Source organism: Panthera uncia, chromosome C2 (genome assembly GCF_023721935.1).
Source record: "Panthera uncia isolate 11264 chromosome C2, Puncia_PCG_1.0, whole genome shotgun sequence".
In the NCBI taxonomy this organism is placed as follows: Eukaryota; Metazoa; Chordata; class Mammalia; order Carnivora; family Felidae; genus Panthera; species Panthera uncia.
In genome coordinates this window covers 45,453,964-45,467,536 of record NC_064810.1, presented here as the reverse complement: position 1 = coordinate 45,467,536, position 13,573 = coordinate 45,453,964, and the positions used below count along the sequence as shown (strand labels likewise).

The 13,573-nt window shown below is 37.9% G+C and overlaps 1 protein-coding gene across 1 annotated transcript; it reads right to left on the bottom strand.

Moving 5' to 3' along the window:
* Positions 1 to 11,506: 11,506 nt before the first annotated feature.
* On the bottom strand, positions 11,507 to 12,475 carry LOC125920869 (olfactory receptor 5K1). The gene has a single exon (XM_049628053.1). The coding sequence runs from the start codon at positions 12,473 to 12,475 to the stop codon at positions 11,507 to 11,509; it is 969 nt and encodes a 322-aa protein (XP_049484010.1).
* Positions 12,476 to 13,573: the final 1,098 nt, after the last annotated feature.

Below are 13,573 nucleotides of genomic sequence, written 5' to 3'. Positions count from 1 at the left end.
TTAAGACCACCTTCTGCAAATCCTGCACAGGGGTCTAACCTCTCATTTTAGCATGTGGAGCTTCTGATAAAACCAAACTGAAAAGAGAGGATAAGTTTTATTTAAATCCTGTTAAACATTATTGAATTGTAATCATTTTTAATGTCTCCTTCCTCCCCTGGGTTAGTTAAAGCCCACAAGAGCAGAAATCCTGTCTGACTTTGCTCACAGTAAGCAAGTGCTTAGCACAGTGCATAGTATATGGTAAAATGCTCAATGGGTACTTACTGAATAAATAAACATTATGCAGCTGACTTTCCACCTGCATGAACTAATCTTTTAAGTCTGGTTATCCACAATACTCACTTTCCTGATGCCATGACGTAGATAGACACATAATTCTTACGTTGTGTGCTTCACTATTTCCTCTTATCGGTTATTGGTGCATATTGCTTCAGGAGGAGACTAATATATCTTCTATCTCAAAAATTAGTATTTCCCTCTAAGTAGGGGCTAAATATTTAATTAAAAAGTTGGTTAAATAGAAGAAAAAAACTGAGAGAGTGGAAGCACTGTGGGGAATGAAGTTCTATGCTGGTCAATTACACTGAATATACTAGAAATATCCTATGCCATTTTCTTTCCTTCTTTTTTTTTTTTAATTTTTTTAGTGTTTATTTTTGAGAGAAGAGAGAGAGAGCTAGCTTAAGTGGGGGAAGGGCAGAGAGGGGACAGAGGATCCAAGGTAGGCTCTGCGCTGACAGCAGAGAGCCCGATACGGGCTCAGACCCACGAACTGTGAGATCGTGACCTGAGTTGAAGTCAGACACTCAACGAGTTGAGCCACCGAGGTGCCCTTTCTTTCCTTCTTAAATACCCTGCATTGGATACATTTCTGAGGAACAGGGATTGTGCCCATGTAGTTCTTTTCACTGTGTGTGGCACTGTGTTATTTCCTACACTAACAGGAGCTCAGTACATGCTTCCCTGGGGATGGCAGGTAGAAAGAGGACACACTGTATAAGAGGGGTTGAGGAGGACACTGAAGATCAGTAAAAAGGAGGACAACCCTCAGGGGAATTTATGCCAGAGATTTCATCACTATGGTCGTTATACCTTGCTTCTGCAAGAATCCTTAACATAATAAATTTCAGTATTACATTGGTTTCCTGTGATAGTATAAGAATACAAGAGGGCTCAGGTGATGTGTTCTTTAAAGAGTCACACTTCCAGGGGTGCCTGGGTGGCTCAGTTTGTTAAGTGTCCGACTTCAGCTTGGGTCATGATCTCACGGTTCGGTTTGTGAATTCGAGCCCCACATCAGGCTCTGTGCGGACAGCTCAGAGCCTGGAGCCTGCTTCAGATTCTGTGTCTTTCTCTCTGCCCTTCCCTGCTCACACTGTCTCCCTCTCTCTCTCTCTATCAAAAATAAACTTTAAAAAATAATAAACATTATTTTTAATGTTTTAATGTAAAACATTTAATAAACGTTAATAAAAAGAGCCTCACTTCTAGTGCAGCCAACATAAAACTGAGAAGATAATCTGTTTCAGGGCCCCTCCTATCCCTCCTACTTTTAGTTCTGTTTCTTTCTGTCCAGCCTGGTGTCCTCAGGCTGTCCCTGGCCTTCCAGGAATCACGTATTTGGGGTGTTATCTGGCTTTTGGTGTGTAAGAATAATGGCGCCTCATTCCCAGATTTGTTCCTCGTTCCTCTGGGCTGTTTCCCTCCAAATCGCCTGTCAAACCACCTATTAAATTGATCTGTACTATTAGGATAATGAGTCACACCTTCCAGGTAAGTGATTTCCATTTTAACCTCTGGACTTCCAAGACCTTATTCTTAATTTTTTGTTTCCTGTATTTCCCGCTTCCTGCTTGCCTTTCTTTCTTAATATACTTTTTGAGTGTCTCAGTCGGTGCCAGTAAGGTGAGATGCCCTGGGAATGCAGACTGCACGCTGCCCTTAGCATGGGCTGCCACTAAAAACACAACGCAAATCATTTCCTTTAATGTGGAAGCATAACATACTTCATTTTTGAGTCCGTGGACCATACCTTCATTAATTAATCGTGCTATTGCTTGCTCATTTGGCAGGAAAGATATAATCTGTTCACCACGTTCGTCTCAATATTCTAATGGTGGGATATGTCACTGACCTAGAGATGGAGAGATATTTTGACTAGGAGAATAGCTTGGAGCTCCTGAAATTACCTCATTTTGATGCTCACAGAGCTAGTCTATATGTAGTTGTCTTCCCGGGGTGAATAAATCAATTTTCCCTGCCTTGTGGTCCCCAGTTGTGGTAACCTCAAGTAATTCTTTCAGTCTATGTTCACACTGAAGGCAAATGTGCTGAATGTATGTCCCACAACCTCCTTTGAGAGGACATACTAGTGAGCCTAGTACCTGCCTAACCTGCTCATCCATGTCACAACCCAAAGGCGGTTCTTTTCTCATGTTCCCTCTTTGCTTTTATGAAGAATTAGTTCCACGCAGATGCATATTTCTGCATTTGAAAAAATTCCCAGCAGTTTTTTCTCTTAACAGAAAGTTTTGGATTTTCATCTCAGTCAGTTTTCCTTTATTTCATATGTGCTCTTTCATCCTTATCTTCTTATTAAATTATTATTAAATTAATTATTAAATTATTAAATTATTATTAAATTATTAATTATTAAAGAAAGTAGATCTGTAAGTAATATCAGTATATAATGATTCAGTTCCCCGAAATTAGCATACCAATTTGATAATGCACTCTTTCCCACATCAACGTTTGGCTTTCATTCCCTTATGAAAGAGAATTGCCTTGTGAACACATTAAACAGGACTAACTAGTTTTGTTGTGTCTGTCTTCTGGGATTGGTATTGATTCACCAACAAAACAAATATACAAGCATAAGGTGAAGAGTTGAAGATAATTTAAACCAAGTAAAATAATAAGTTCATAGTTAATAAAAAGAAAACGTGTATTTGCCTAAAATAAATTACATTGACTTTTGTTCTACCATATTTCTATCAAGTTCATACCTGTACCTCCTGCCCAATAAAACAAATAATTTTTTAAAAAGCAAATGTATAGCTCAACAGTCAACTGTTTACTGTATAAGATTTTCCTTTTAAAAAATAAACTTAGGGGTGCCTGGGTGGCGCAGTCGGTTAAGCGTCCGACTTCAGCCAGGTCACGATCTCGCGGTCCGTGAGTTCGAGCCCCGCGTCGGGCTCTGGGCTGATGGCTCGGAGCCTGGAGCCTGTTTCCGATTCTGTGTCTCCCTCTCTCTCTGCCCCTCCCCCGTTCATGCTCTGTCTCTCTCTGTCCCAAAAATAAATAAAAAACGTTGAAAAAAAAATTAAAAAAAAAAAATAAAAAAATAAACTTAGGTGAGACTGGGTGGCTCAACTTAGGTGAGACTGGGTGGCTCAGTTGGTTGAATGTCCAACTTTGGCTCAGGTCATGATCTCACGGTTTGTGAGTTCGAGACCCGCATCAGGCTCAGAGCCTGGAGCCTGCTTCAGATTCTGTGTCTCCCTATCTCTGTCCCACTCTGCTCGTGCTCTGTCTCTGTCTCTCAAAAATAAACGTTACAAAAAAGCTTTTTTAATAAGTGTAAATAAACTTATTTAGCTTATTTATTTACCATTAGTTATTTATTTGCTTTTTAAATAGCCCACTGTATATCTGATTATATATTAATTAATTAGTGAATTAAAAGATTATCCCTTCTGAGCCTTTTTGGTTATTTCTCTTCTTTTTAGTGTTTTCACTATAAAAAGTGAGCTGAGACAGCGAGAAATTATTCAAACAGCATATTTTATAGTTTATAATAGCAAGTTAGCAAATGTTTTTACTGTAGTAAGTATTGGAATAATTAAGTGTGAGGAGAAGCAGTACTTTGTAATGCAAAATTACACATTCGAATGTTCAAAGGGGCAGGTAGGTGGCATAAAAAGAACGAATTGTTGCCAGATCTCTCAACTTTTCAAGAAAAGTTAAAATTTGCTTTAATGAATGTTCTCCCAATTGTTAAATCTTGGAAATGAATTTTTAAAAAGTACTATACCGTTCTCTGTACCGCGTGGGCTAAACTAAACAAGTGTGTGCCACCCCTGGATCTTCTGTGACTTCCTATGTGACAACAGAAGATTTGGTTTTGCAGTTAGCCTGGAGTTCAGATCACAAATATTACTGTGGGATATTGATCCAGTGACTAAACCATACTGGGCTTTATTTTCTTGACTGTCACATGGGGATAATAATCATACCTTCCGCATAGTGTTCTCGCTTATTGGGGAGATAGAAGTGAGGGAACATCTGAGGAGCCCAGAAACCAAGGCGACAACCTCAGAGTTCACCTCTTTTTGTTTCAAAACAGCCATCTTCCCTTCATTCAGGGGAAAACAAATTTTACAAAGAACGAGTGAGTCAAGTAGTCCTTAGCATTCTGTGTCTAAACTCAGCCCTTGATATATCCACACCCCTGCCCAATTATCTTTCTCGACTCTTAAACTTTGCATAGGTTGTGATGGCCAACATACCTTTTCTCATTCCTCATGCTCTTCTTACAGTGTGATGCTGATGCTTTTCCCGTCAAGGAGTCTCTGGCCCCTCCCCCTGAATGTGAGTAAAACAGTGATGACTGTTGTGACTGTCTCAGTGATGAAGGATAGCAGAAGTGCTGTTATGGGATGTCCAAAACCAGGCCTTCAGAGTGCCATGATGCACTTCTGCCTGGTTCTCTTGGTCCACTCATTCTTGGAACCCAGTTCTGGCTGTAAGGAAACTCAGATGTATATGTTTCCTGGGACTACAGTATCACAAAAGGCTGGCTTAGAAACAACAACAATTTATCATCTCACACATCTGGAGGCTAGGAGTTTGAAATCAAGGTGTACGCGGGGCCATGCTCCCTGTGAAACCTGTACAGAAGAATCATTTCCTGCCTCTTCTTAGCTTTGGGTGGTTTGCTGGCATTTTTGGATATGTTTTGTCTTACATCTGTATCACTCCAATCCTGTATCCTCACATGACATTCTCCCTGTGTCTCCCTACATCGTCTTTCTTCTGCATATCTGTCTCTGTGTCCAAATTCCCCCTTTTATATACACCAGTCATAGGGGATTAGGGCCCACCCAAGTGGCCTCATTTTAGCTTGATTACCTCTTTAAAGATCTCATTTCTCAATAAGGTCACATTCTGAGGTACTGGGAGTTAGGATATCAACACATGTTTTTAGGGAGCACGATTCAACCCATAACACCAGGTCCCAAAGAGGTATCACATGTTGACTGAGATCCCATGTAGCAGCTAACACCATGGCCAGTCATACAAGTGGAAAAGCCTTTAGGATTTTTTAGGAAAAGCCCCAGCCATCATCTGACTGTAACTGTGTGATAATATTGAGTGAGAACTTGCCTAGGTAAGCACAGTTGACCCCCCAACCATGAGAGATAAAAATATAGTGATTATTACTGTGGTAGGTCACTGAGTATTGGGGCTGTTTAGCAATAGCTACCTGGAGCAGAAGTCACAGCAGGGTGGTAAAGTTTTCTTCCCACAGTGGCCCGATATATCTTACAGTTGCAACATTTTGTAGGACCTGGGGCTGGATCAGGCCCTGTCTGTGTTCTGCTTAGGACAGCTCTAGCATTTTTCAGGATGAACATAATAAAGTCCTGCCCTTTTCAGATATTGGAAGTCTCATCTCTCACCTTTTACCAAAAATTCTTTCATTCCCTATATGCACCTTTTCTTTAGGTCCTGCCTTGGCAAATATGATGCATATTTTCTTGCCTCGTCTTATAATAGAATACTTTTCTCAAGGAGTTTCTGTTATTTTTGATGGGCACAAAAGCCAAAAGTAGCTTGGAATGTCAAAGGTTTGAAACTAATGTATCCTTCCTCAAAAATGCTAACTGAGCTTTCTACCATAAACAGTGCAAGCGGAAAGGAGCAAAATGTTCAAGCTTAACTGTTACCCATGTTTTAAAATTTATCTTTTATTTTTATCAAAACAATTTATATGCAGATCTTGGAAATCATATCATTTTACATTACTTAAAATGAAAAATACCCTCACTGCAACTTCTGCTGTCACCAACTCTTAACCACTTCAACTCTTTTTAACTTTTCTGAATTTACTTTATATTTCTAAACAAACATAGGAGAAAATGAATGCCATTGGGATTGGCAATGACTTTTTAGATATAACGCCAATGGCATGATCCATAAAAGAAAGAATTGATAAGCTGGACTTCGCGAAAAATAAAATTTCTGCTTGCAAGATACAGATTATTTGTGTGTGTGTGTGTGTGTGAGTTTTGGCAGACTGTGTATTTCATGGAATTGGTCCATTTCATGAAATTTGTGGGCATAGAGTTGTTCATAATATTTCTTTATTGTCCTTTTAATGTCCATGAGACATGTTTGATTTTTAAGAGTTTGAAATGTTAACCAGGAAGTATTTCCCTAAGAAATATTTTAAAAAATCTTGTCTTGGTCATTATAGAATCATAAAGAAAATTGTTACATATATTTTAAAAGTTATCTTTAAAATTAAGTTTTCTGAAGTTTTGAATGTTGTATATCCATTAACTACAAGATCCATAGAGTATTAGTAAATTTTTAATGATATCAGTACAATGTAAATGTTTGTAGTAAAACATAACCTCTTTTACTTATGACTTATGAGCTATGGACGATGGCACTAAGTTATGTCTATATCTATTAAGTGTATACATAAAATAGTTTTGAATAAACATAGTTACTGTGCTATATTGTATATTTGTATTGTTTTGCACCAAAGTATACTTCCTTTCCTACCTCATGTGCCCAGTGCTGGTGCCACAGACATCTTAATAAATATTTTTTCAAGGAATGAAAGAACACAAAACACTAGCAAGTTCACCTTTTTTGAAAACTAAATAGAAAAATCATGTCTTCATTTAGCTAAAATTCTTTTTTGATAAACAAATTAATGAAAACTTCAAATTAATATGAATAATACATTATATTAGCTTTACATTTCTAAAAGACATACAAGACACAGGCACATCCAAGTATGCAAGGAGGTATTTTATTTGCTCTGATGTAGGAAAAGTTATCTACTAAAACGTGGGGTTTTTTTTTTCTCCCCTGTACACAGTCCAAATATAGTCCCATTTCGACAGATTATAAATATAACCTGAGAGTTATGGTATTAAACTGAACTAAAAACTTTTCTGGAGTTGAATGGGCTATAGATTTTACATTCTGCTTCTCTGTTACTTTATCAGCATCACTTATGAGCCAATATTTAAAATCATGTGGTGAGGGGCACCTGGGTGGTTCTGTCAGTTAAGCATCCAACCTCAGCTCAGGCCATGATCTCATCTCGCAGTTCGTAGGTTCGAGCCCGGCGCCGGGCTCTGTGCTGACAGCTCAGAGCCTGGACCCTGTTTCAGATTCTGTGTCTCCCCCTCTCTCAGCCCCTCCCCTGCTCATGCTCTCTCTCTCAAAAATAAATAAAAATTAAAAAAATTAAAAAAAAATCATGTGGTGAAATTGGCTCACTGATAAGGCAGACTTGCACCAAAGCAGCAAGCACTGTCAACTTCAGAGTAATTTTTCTGGGCTGGAAATGAGTAGAAAATGAGGACTAATCATCCGAAAAAAGGAATGGTCTATAAAGGGCAAGTAAATGACATGCCGACAGGTGTATGTATAGAATAAATATTCTTCATTTCACCAAACTCTGGATACTCGGATAGTTGGAGTCAGCTGGTAACAGAAAATGGCATATTAGGGGTAAAACCCCAATAATTAAAAGGTAAAAAAGAAAGTGTTGCAAGTGTTAAAGATGTCTACAAATCAGCTCAAATGTTAACCTCTGTATACATAATGAGGTCACACCTCAATATTAACTGATGAACCCACACAGAGGTTCTTGCTATCACAGTAACAGTTTGTAAGTCTCTGAGGTGACAATGCTTTCTCAGGGAAGGAAGAATTGTCATCACACACAATATCCCTGAATGAACTAATCACTCTTGGAGTTAATCTCCCTGTACATATTCGTCCCTGCTTAGCACCACTGTCTTTATCCATGGTGCCAATATATTACTTGCTGATATTCTGATATAGTAAACATTATTCGAATCCAATGTGAAATGACCTTGAGAAAGGTGCAGTAGACTTCATGAAGTTGATGAATGTGTTCTTGGAGACCTGCATGAAGGAAACACAAAGTCCCATTGACAAATAGGGCCTGGTATGATCAGGACAATAAAAACAGATTGAATGGATAAGAGTTTGTGCAGTAAGAATTAGGAAAAATCCTTGGGAGACTTTTGGATATTTTACAAAATTGCTCCATTATTAGCATTTGTTACTATTAGCCCTTGAATTCAAAAGTGAAGTAAAGGTTGTATCTGGTTATCATACTTTATTCTTCTGGAAAATAATGCCAGGGAAAACAATGCTTGATTCATTCTTTGCAAAATTAGTATGCGTTTGTGATTATAACTGAAGTTTGGTTAAGTATAAGATAAAATATTTACTTCCATAAGCTTTAGTTTTATTTTTTAAAGTAAAGTCTTAACCAAATCTCTTTTCTTTGGTTACTATGGAATATTGGCCAAGATATTAAAAGGCCTAATTTTATGAGACTTTTCTCTCTATAACCAGTAGTACTTAGGTGAAAACAGTCTGTGATTCTGTTTTGCCCAGTGATCATTTCTGAAGTTTTAGAGAGTAGCTTTTGCAGTTCAGATTTATTACTTAAGGAAAGATTAGAGCACAACAATGTGAATCTCACATGCTTTTACCCTAAACATAACTTTGAAAATCCAGACAGGAAGAATAGACTGAGAAAGCCTTACTTTTAAGGACAGCTCCAAAGTCTAAATTTATTTAATAAAAGTACCGTTGGGAAGTATTTATAAGGTAAGTACAATGTATCACCCTAGAAATAAGGATGTAGTGAGTTGGGGGATAAAAAGAAAGTCAGAGAGAAATAATTAGTGTTTGATGAGATGGGATTCTGTGACTTATATTCCCGGCGGGTGTTCTAGGAATGAGATGGGGAGACAATCAAATGCCCATTGAAGTTTGGAGATATATGGCAAAAGGAACCTTCCAGTGGGACCTATGAAAGCTTTCAAAATCCTGCACTGAGCCTACACCACGTGTCATCAGAAGTACAGAAATGGTGCCCTCCAGTCTTCCTGTGGGCCTTTCCTTCAGTTAGGTGCTAGGGTATATCAATAACCTCTAACCCAGTTTTTCCACCTTCTTAGATATCCTAGAAGGGTGGTCAAGAGAATTTACTCAGAAATTAGCAGAGTGAGAGAGCAAGACTGAGCTGACAGACATGACGGGAGCCTCGTGGAGTTAAAAAGTAGATGCTTTAGCTGAAATCACACTTCCATGTCTAGCCTGGGAACTAGATGTGAATGCAGAAATCAAAACTGATAGTGGCACCAGGAGATCACCAGAAAGTTAGAGGATCAAACATCTCAGAGGGATACAGATTGAGAGAGCTCAATGTGTAACATGACACCTGTCTTCAGTGCCATGATATCAAACAAGTACTTGTACATTTAGATGCAATCAAGGAAGGTTGGAGGTAGGGTTGGGAAAATCTTAAACTGATGGGATTTAAATTAGAAACAACCAGGAAAATCTTGAAATATCTCCATTTCAAATCTTGTAATGTCTAATTCTGTGGAATTGGCTCGATTAGATTTTTTGGAGGTTACAAATAGAAACAAAGAGGTTATAATTTTGTATGTGTGAATCAGAGGATTGGAAATACTATATCTATGTTCCCACAACTTTTTCTAAATAGACTCAACATGTTGATTTTCCATGCAAAGTTAGCTTTAGGGACTGGCTAGCCTGGACCATAACTGCAACCTGACAATTGCCTTTGGGAATTTATTTTTTCTAACGTTTATTTATTTTTGAGAGAGAGACAGTGTGTGAGCAGGGGAGGGGCAGAGAGAGAGAGAGAGGGAGACAAAGGATCCAAAGCAGGCTCTGTGCTGACAGCGGGGCTCAAACCCATGAAGCAGTTTGAGACCACGACCTGACTCGAAGTCGATTGCTTAACTGACTGAGCCACCCAGGCACCCTGCCTTTTGGGAATTTAGATGGGACCTCAGAGCATCAAGAGAAGAGGTAGAAGAGGGCTTTTTTCTTTTTGATACGGGTCCTCCTTTTTCCAGAAGTTAGTCATTAAAATCGTGGCAATGTTCTGTTGTTTAAGAAGACGAAAAAACTGAAATTTTGGTGACAGATATATCCCAGCACCTACAGCAGTGCTTCCACATAAGAAGCTGTCAATAAATCTATGTTGAATAAAAAAAAGTTATTCTTTCATTTTGTCACATCAAAATCTTTAATTCTTAAAAAAATAAATGGGATCATTTAATTCTACTTGCATTCCACAACTTCAGGTTTTGCAGTGGAGAGAAAGAAAAAAAATAAGGAATTATTATTGTAGGTAAGTCCTATCCATGGTTCAACAATTGTGCTTTTCTTCATGTCTATGTATAAGGTAGTGGTGTCCTCGTTGTTGAACCCCTTCCTCACCTCTCAAGATAGAGGAGTTTAGTGTAGCTCCCTGACCGTGGAGGTTCTTCAAATCTTAGATGAAGTGTGACTACTTGCCTGGAACTTTATGTTATGGGAATCTTTATGAGCATACATGGGAGTAAATAGCCCTCTCTCATAACTACTCTTTTTTTTTAAGTTTATTTATTTATTTTGAGAGAGAGAGTGCGTGGGAGAGGCAGAGAAAGAGAGAGAAAAAATCCCAAGCAGGCTCTTTACTGTCAGCACAAAGCCCAATGCGGGGCTCAAACCCACAAACCATGAGATCATGACCAGAGACGAAATCAAGAGTCAGAAGCTTAACCAACTGAGCCACCCAGGCGCCCCTGAAGATAACCACTCTTGAAATCGGCATTCTGTGTTTAACCATTTAACCCCAAGGGAACTTTAACTTGAAAATATAATAATCACTTTGACTTGACACCTTCATTTCCTCACACCTCTATCCGAACTATAGTGTTGCCCAAAATGCTATTAAAACTGCTTCCTCAAAATTTACTTGCTTCAACTTTGCCTCTCATGGTTTAGTGATTTCATTGGTCAAAGGTTCTCATGCCCTTAAAGTCTTTTAGCCTAACTGGAGTGCTCATGCTCCAGTTAAAGTGGACTGGCTGTAAATGTTTAATAGAATTTTCCTTTATATGTGTAACTGTCAGTTTTGTTGTTTTCTTTTTGGGCGCTGATAATCCCAATCCCTGATGCTGACATAGTCCATGAGCTTGTCAAAGTGCTAAATTGCTTCTTGAATAAATTCAAAATTTGGTTTTGATTTTTGTTATTTTGAATTAAGACTTAGCACAGTTTATTCTTTCCTGTATATTTTCTACCATATGTATTGCTTCCTAAATTGTATTATGATATATTTTAGTATTTTACATATAATTTGTGCATTTTCTCTGTGTAATTTCACTTGGAAGGGTTTCTTACATCTAATTCACTAAGCTACAGTAGATGTCATTTGTTTCCAATTTTCATGAGATTTTTTTTTCTTCATAATTTTTCTCAGGACAGTTATTACTTCCTTATTCCTCAGGCTATAAATAAAAGGATTTAGTAAGGGAACTACAATTGTAAACAGAATAGCAGCTGGTATATCTTTATCCCCCTCTTCGAGCAAATTTGGTCTAATGTACATGAAAAAAAGAGATCCATAGAATAATGAAACAGACAAAAAGTGGGATGCACAAGTAGAAAAGGCTTTGGTCCTTCCTTCTTTGGAATTCATTTTGAAAATAGTAAAGAGAATGTACAGGTAAGATATTAAGACACTGCTTATGGTGAAGACTTGAATTGACCCTGAAAAGATAAATAGTACCAGTTCATTGACATAAGGGTCAACGCAGGAGAGTCTGTATAAAGGAAGAATATCACAGTAAAAGTGGTTGATGTGATTAGATCCACAGAAAGCTAACCTAAATAGAAGCCCTACATGAATCATGGAATGTAGGTTTCCAGCTATGAAGGCTCCTGTGGTCATCTGAATGCAGAGTTTCTTTGACATCATGGTGTGGTACTGTAGTGGGCTACATATGGCCACATAGCGGTCATAGGCCATTGCTGCCAGAAGAAAGCAGTCTGCAGTTTCAACAGTGCAAAGAAAATAAAATTGTGCCATGCATTCATAGAGAGAAATCATTCTGTTCTCAGAAAAGAAGTTCCCTAACATCTTAGGAGTAATGGCACAGGCACAGCAAGAATCCACAAGAGCGAGGTTGCCCAGAAAGATGTACATTGGCATGTGAAGATGAGGCTCTTTTGAAATCAATATCACCAGGCCAAGGTTCCCTACCATGGTGATCAGATAGATGACCAGGAACACCAAGAAAAGAAGCGTCTTCAATTCTGGGTGATCTGTAAATCCTGTCAGGATAAACTCACTTTTCATGGTATGATTTTCTTCAGCCATTCCTGAATTCTCTGTTGAGAAAAAAATTGTGGAGAAATTAGGTACTAATTTATAATATGTCCAACTTGCCTGCCAATCTAACTGGTTCATAAGGATGAGGAACATATTCTATAATGCTTTCGCATGTTATGTGGATTTGACACATGCCTAATTCTGAGTTAGTATCAATCTCTTGAAGCTATTACCTATGTAGCTACTCTTTAACATTTTTCCAGTGTATTTTCAGGAAATATATCAGATTATATGCACAGAAATGGCTTTTGAGGTCTTAAGAGAAATATTCAGTGCAAAAAGCTTCTCTCTATGGATTAGGGAAAGCTGATTCATAATTTCAATGTCAGCAATTGGTATCAGTGTTCCCAAACAATTTCAGGGACTGTATATGTATTAACAGTGATGTTGAAAAGACGACTTTCATACACTTATGTTCACAGCAGCATTATTCACAATAGCCAAAGCTGGAAACACCCCAAATGTCCATCGATGAATGAACGGATGAACAAAATGTGGTATATACATACAATGAAATATCATTCAACGTTTAAAAGGAATGAAATTCTGACACATGTTAAAACATGGATGATCCTCAAAGATGTTAAGTGAAGTAAACTAGACACAAAAGGACAAATACTTTATGATTCCACTTACACGAACTAAAGTAGTCAAATTTATAGAGACAGAAAGTAGAATGATAGTTGTCAGGGAGAGGGAGGAAATGGATAGTTATTGTTTAATATGTATGGGGTTTAATTCTGGGAAGGTAAGAAAGTTCTGAAAATAGAGAGTGATGATGGTTGCATAATAATATAAATGTACTTAATGCCACTAAACCTTATACTTAAATATGGTTTAAATTTTGTTATGCATATTTTATCACCACAAAAAAAATTTTTAAGACGATTTTCATTTGCACATTCTTAGCAATTCACTATTGTCAATGCTAGTGGTATACAAGTTTATTTTTTTTATTTTTTATTTTATTTTACTTTTTCAATAGGCTTTACGGCCAGCACAGAACCCCATGTAGAACCCAGCTCTGAACCTGAGGCAGAGCCCAATGCAGAGCTTGACCTCACTACCCTGAGATCATGACCTGAG

What these genes read in the sequence shown, in the direction of transcription:
- LOC125920869 (XM_049628053.1), bottom strand. Translation starts at nt 12,475, where the DNA reads ATGGCTGAAGAAAATCATACCATGAAAAGTGAGTTTATCCTGACAGGA.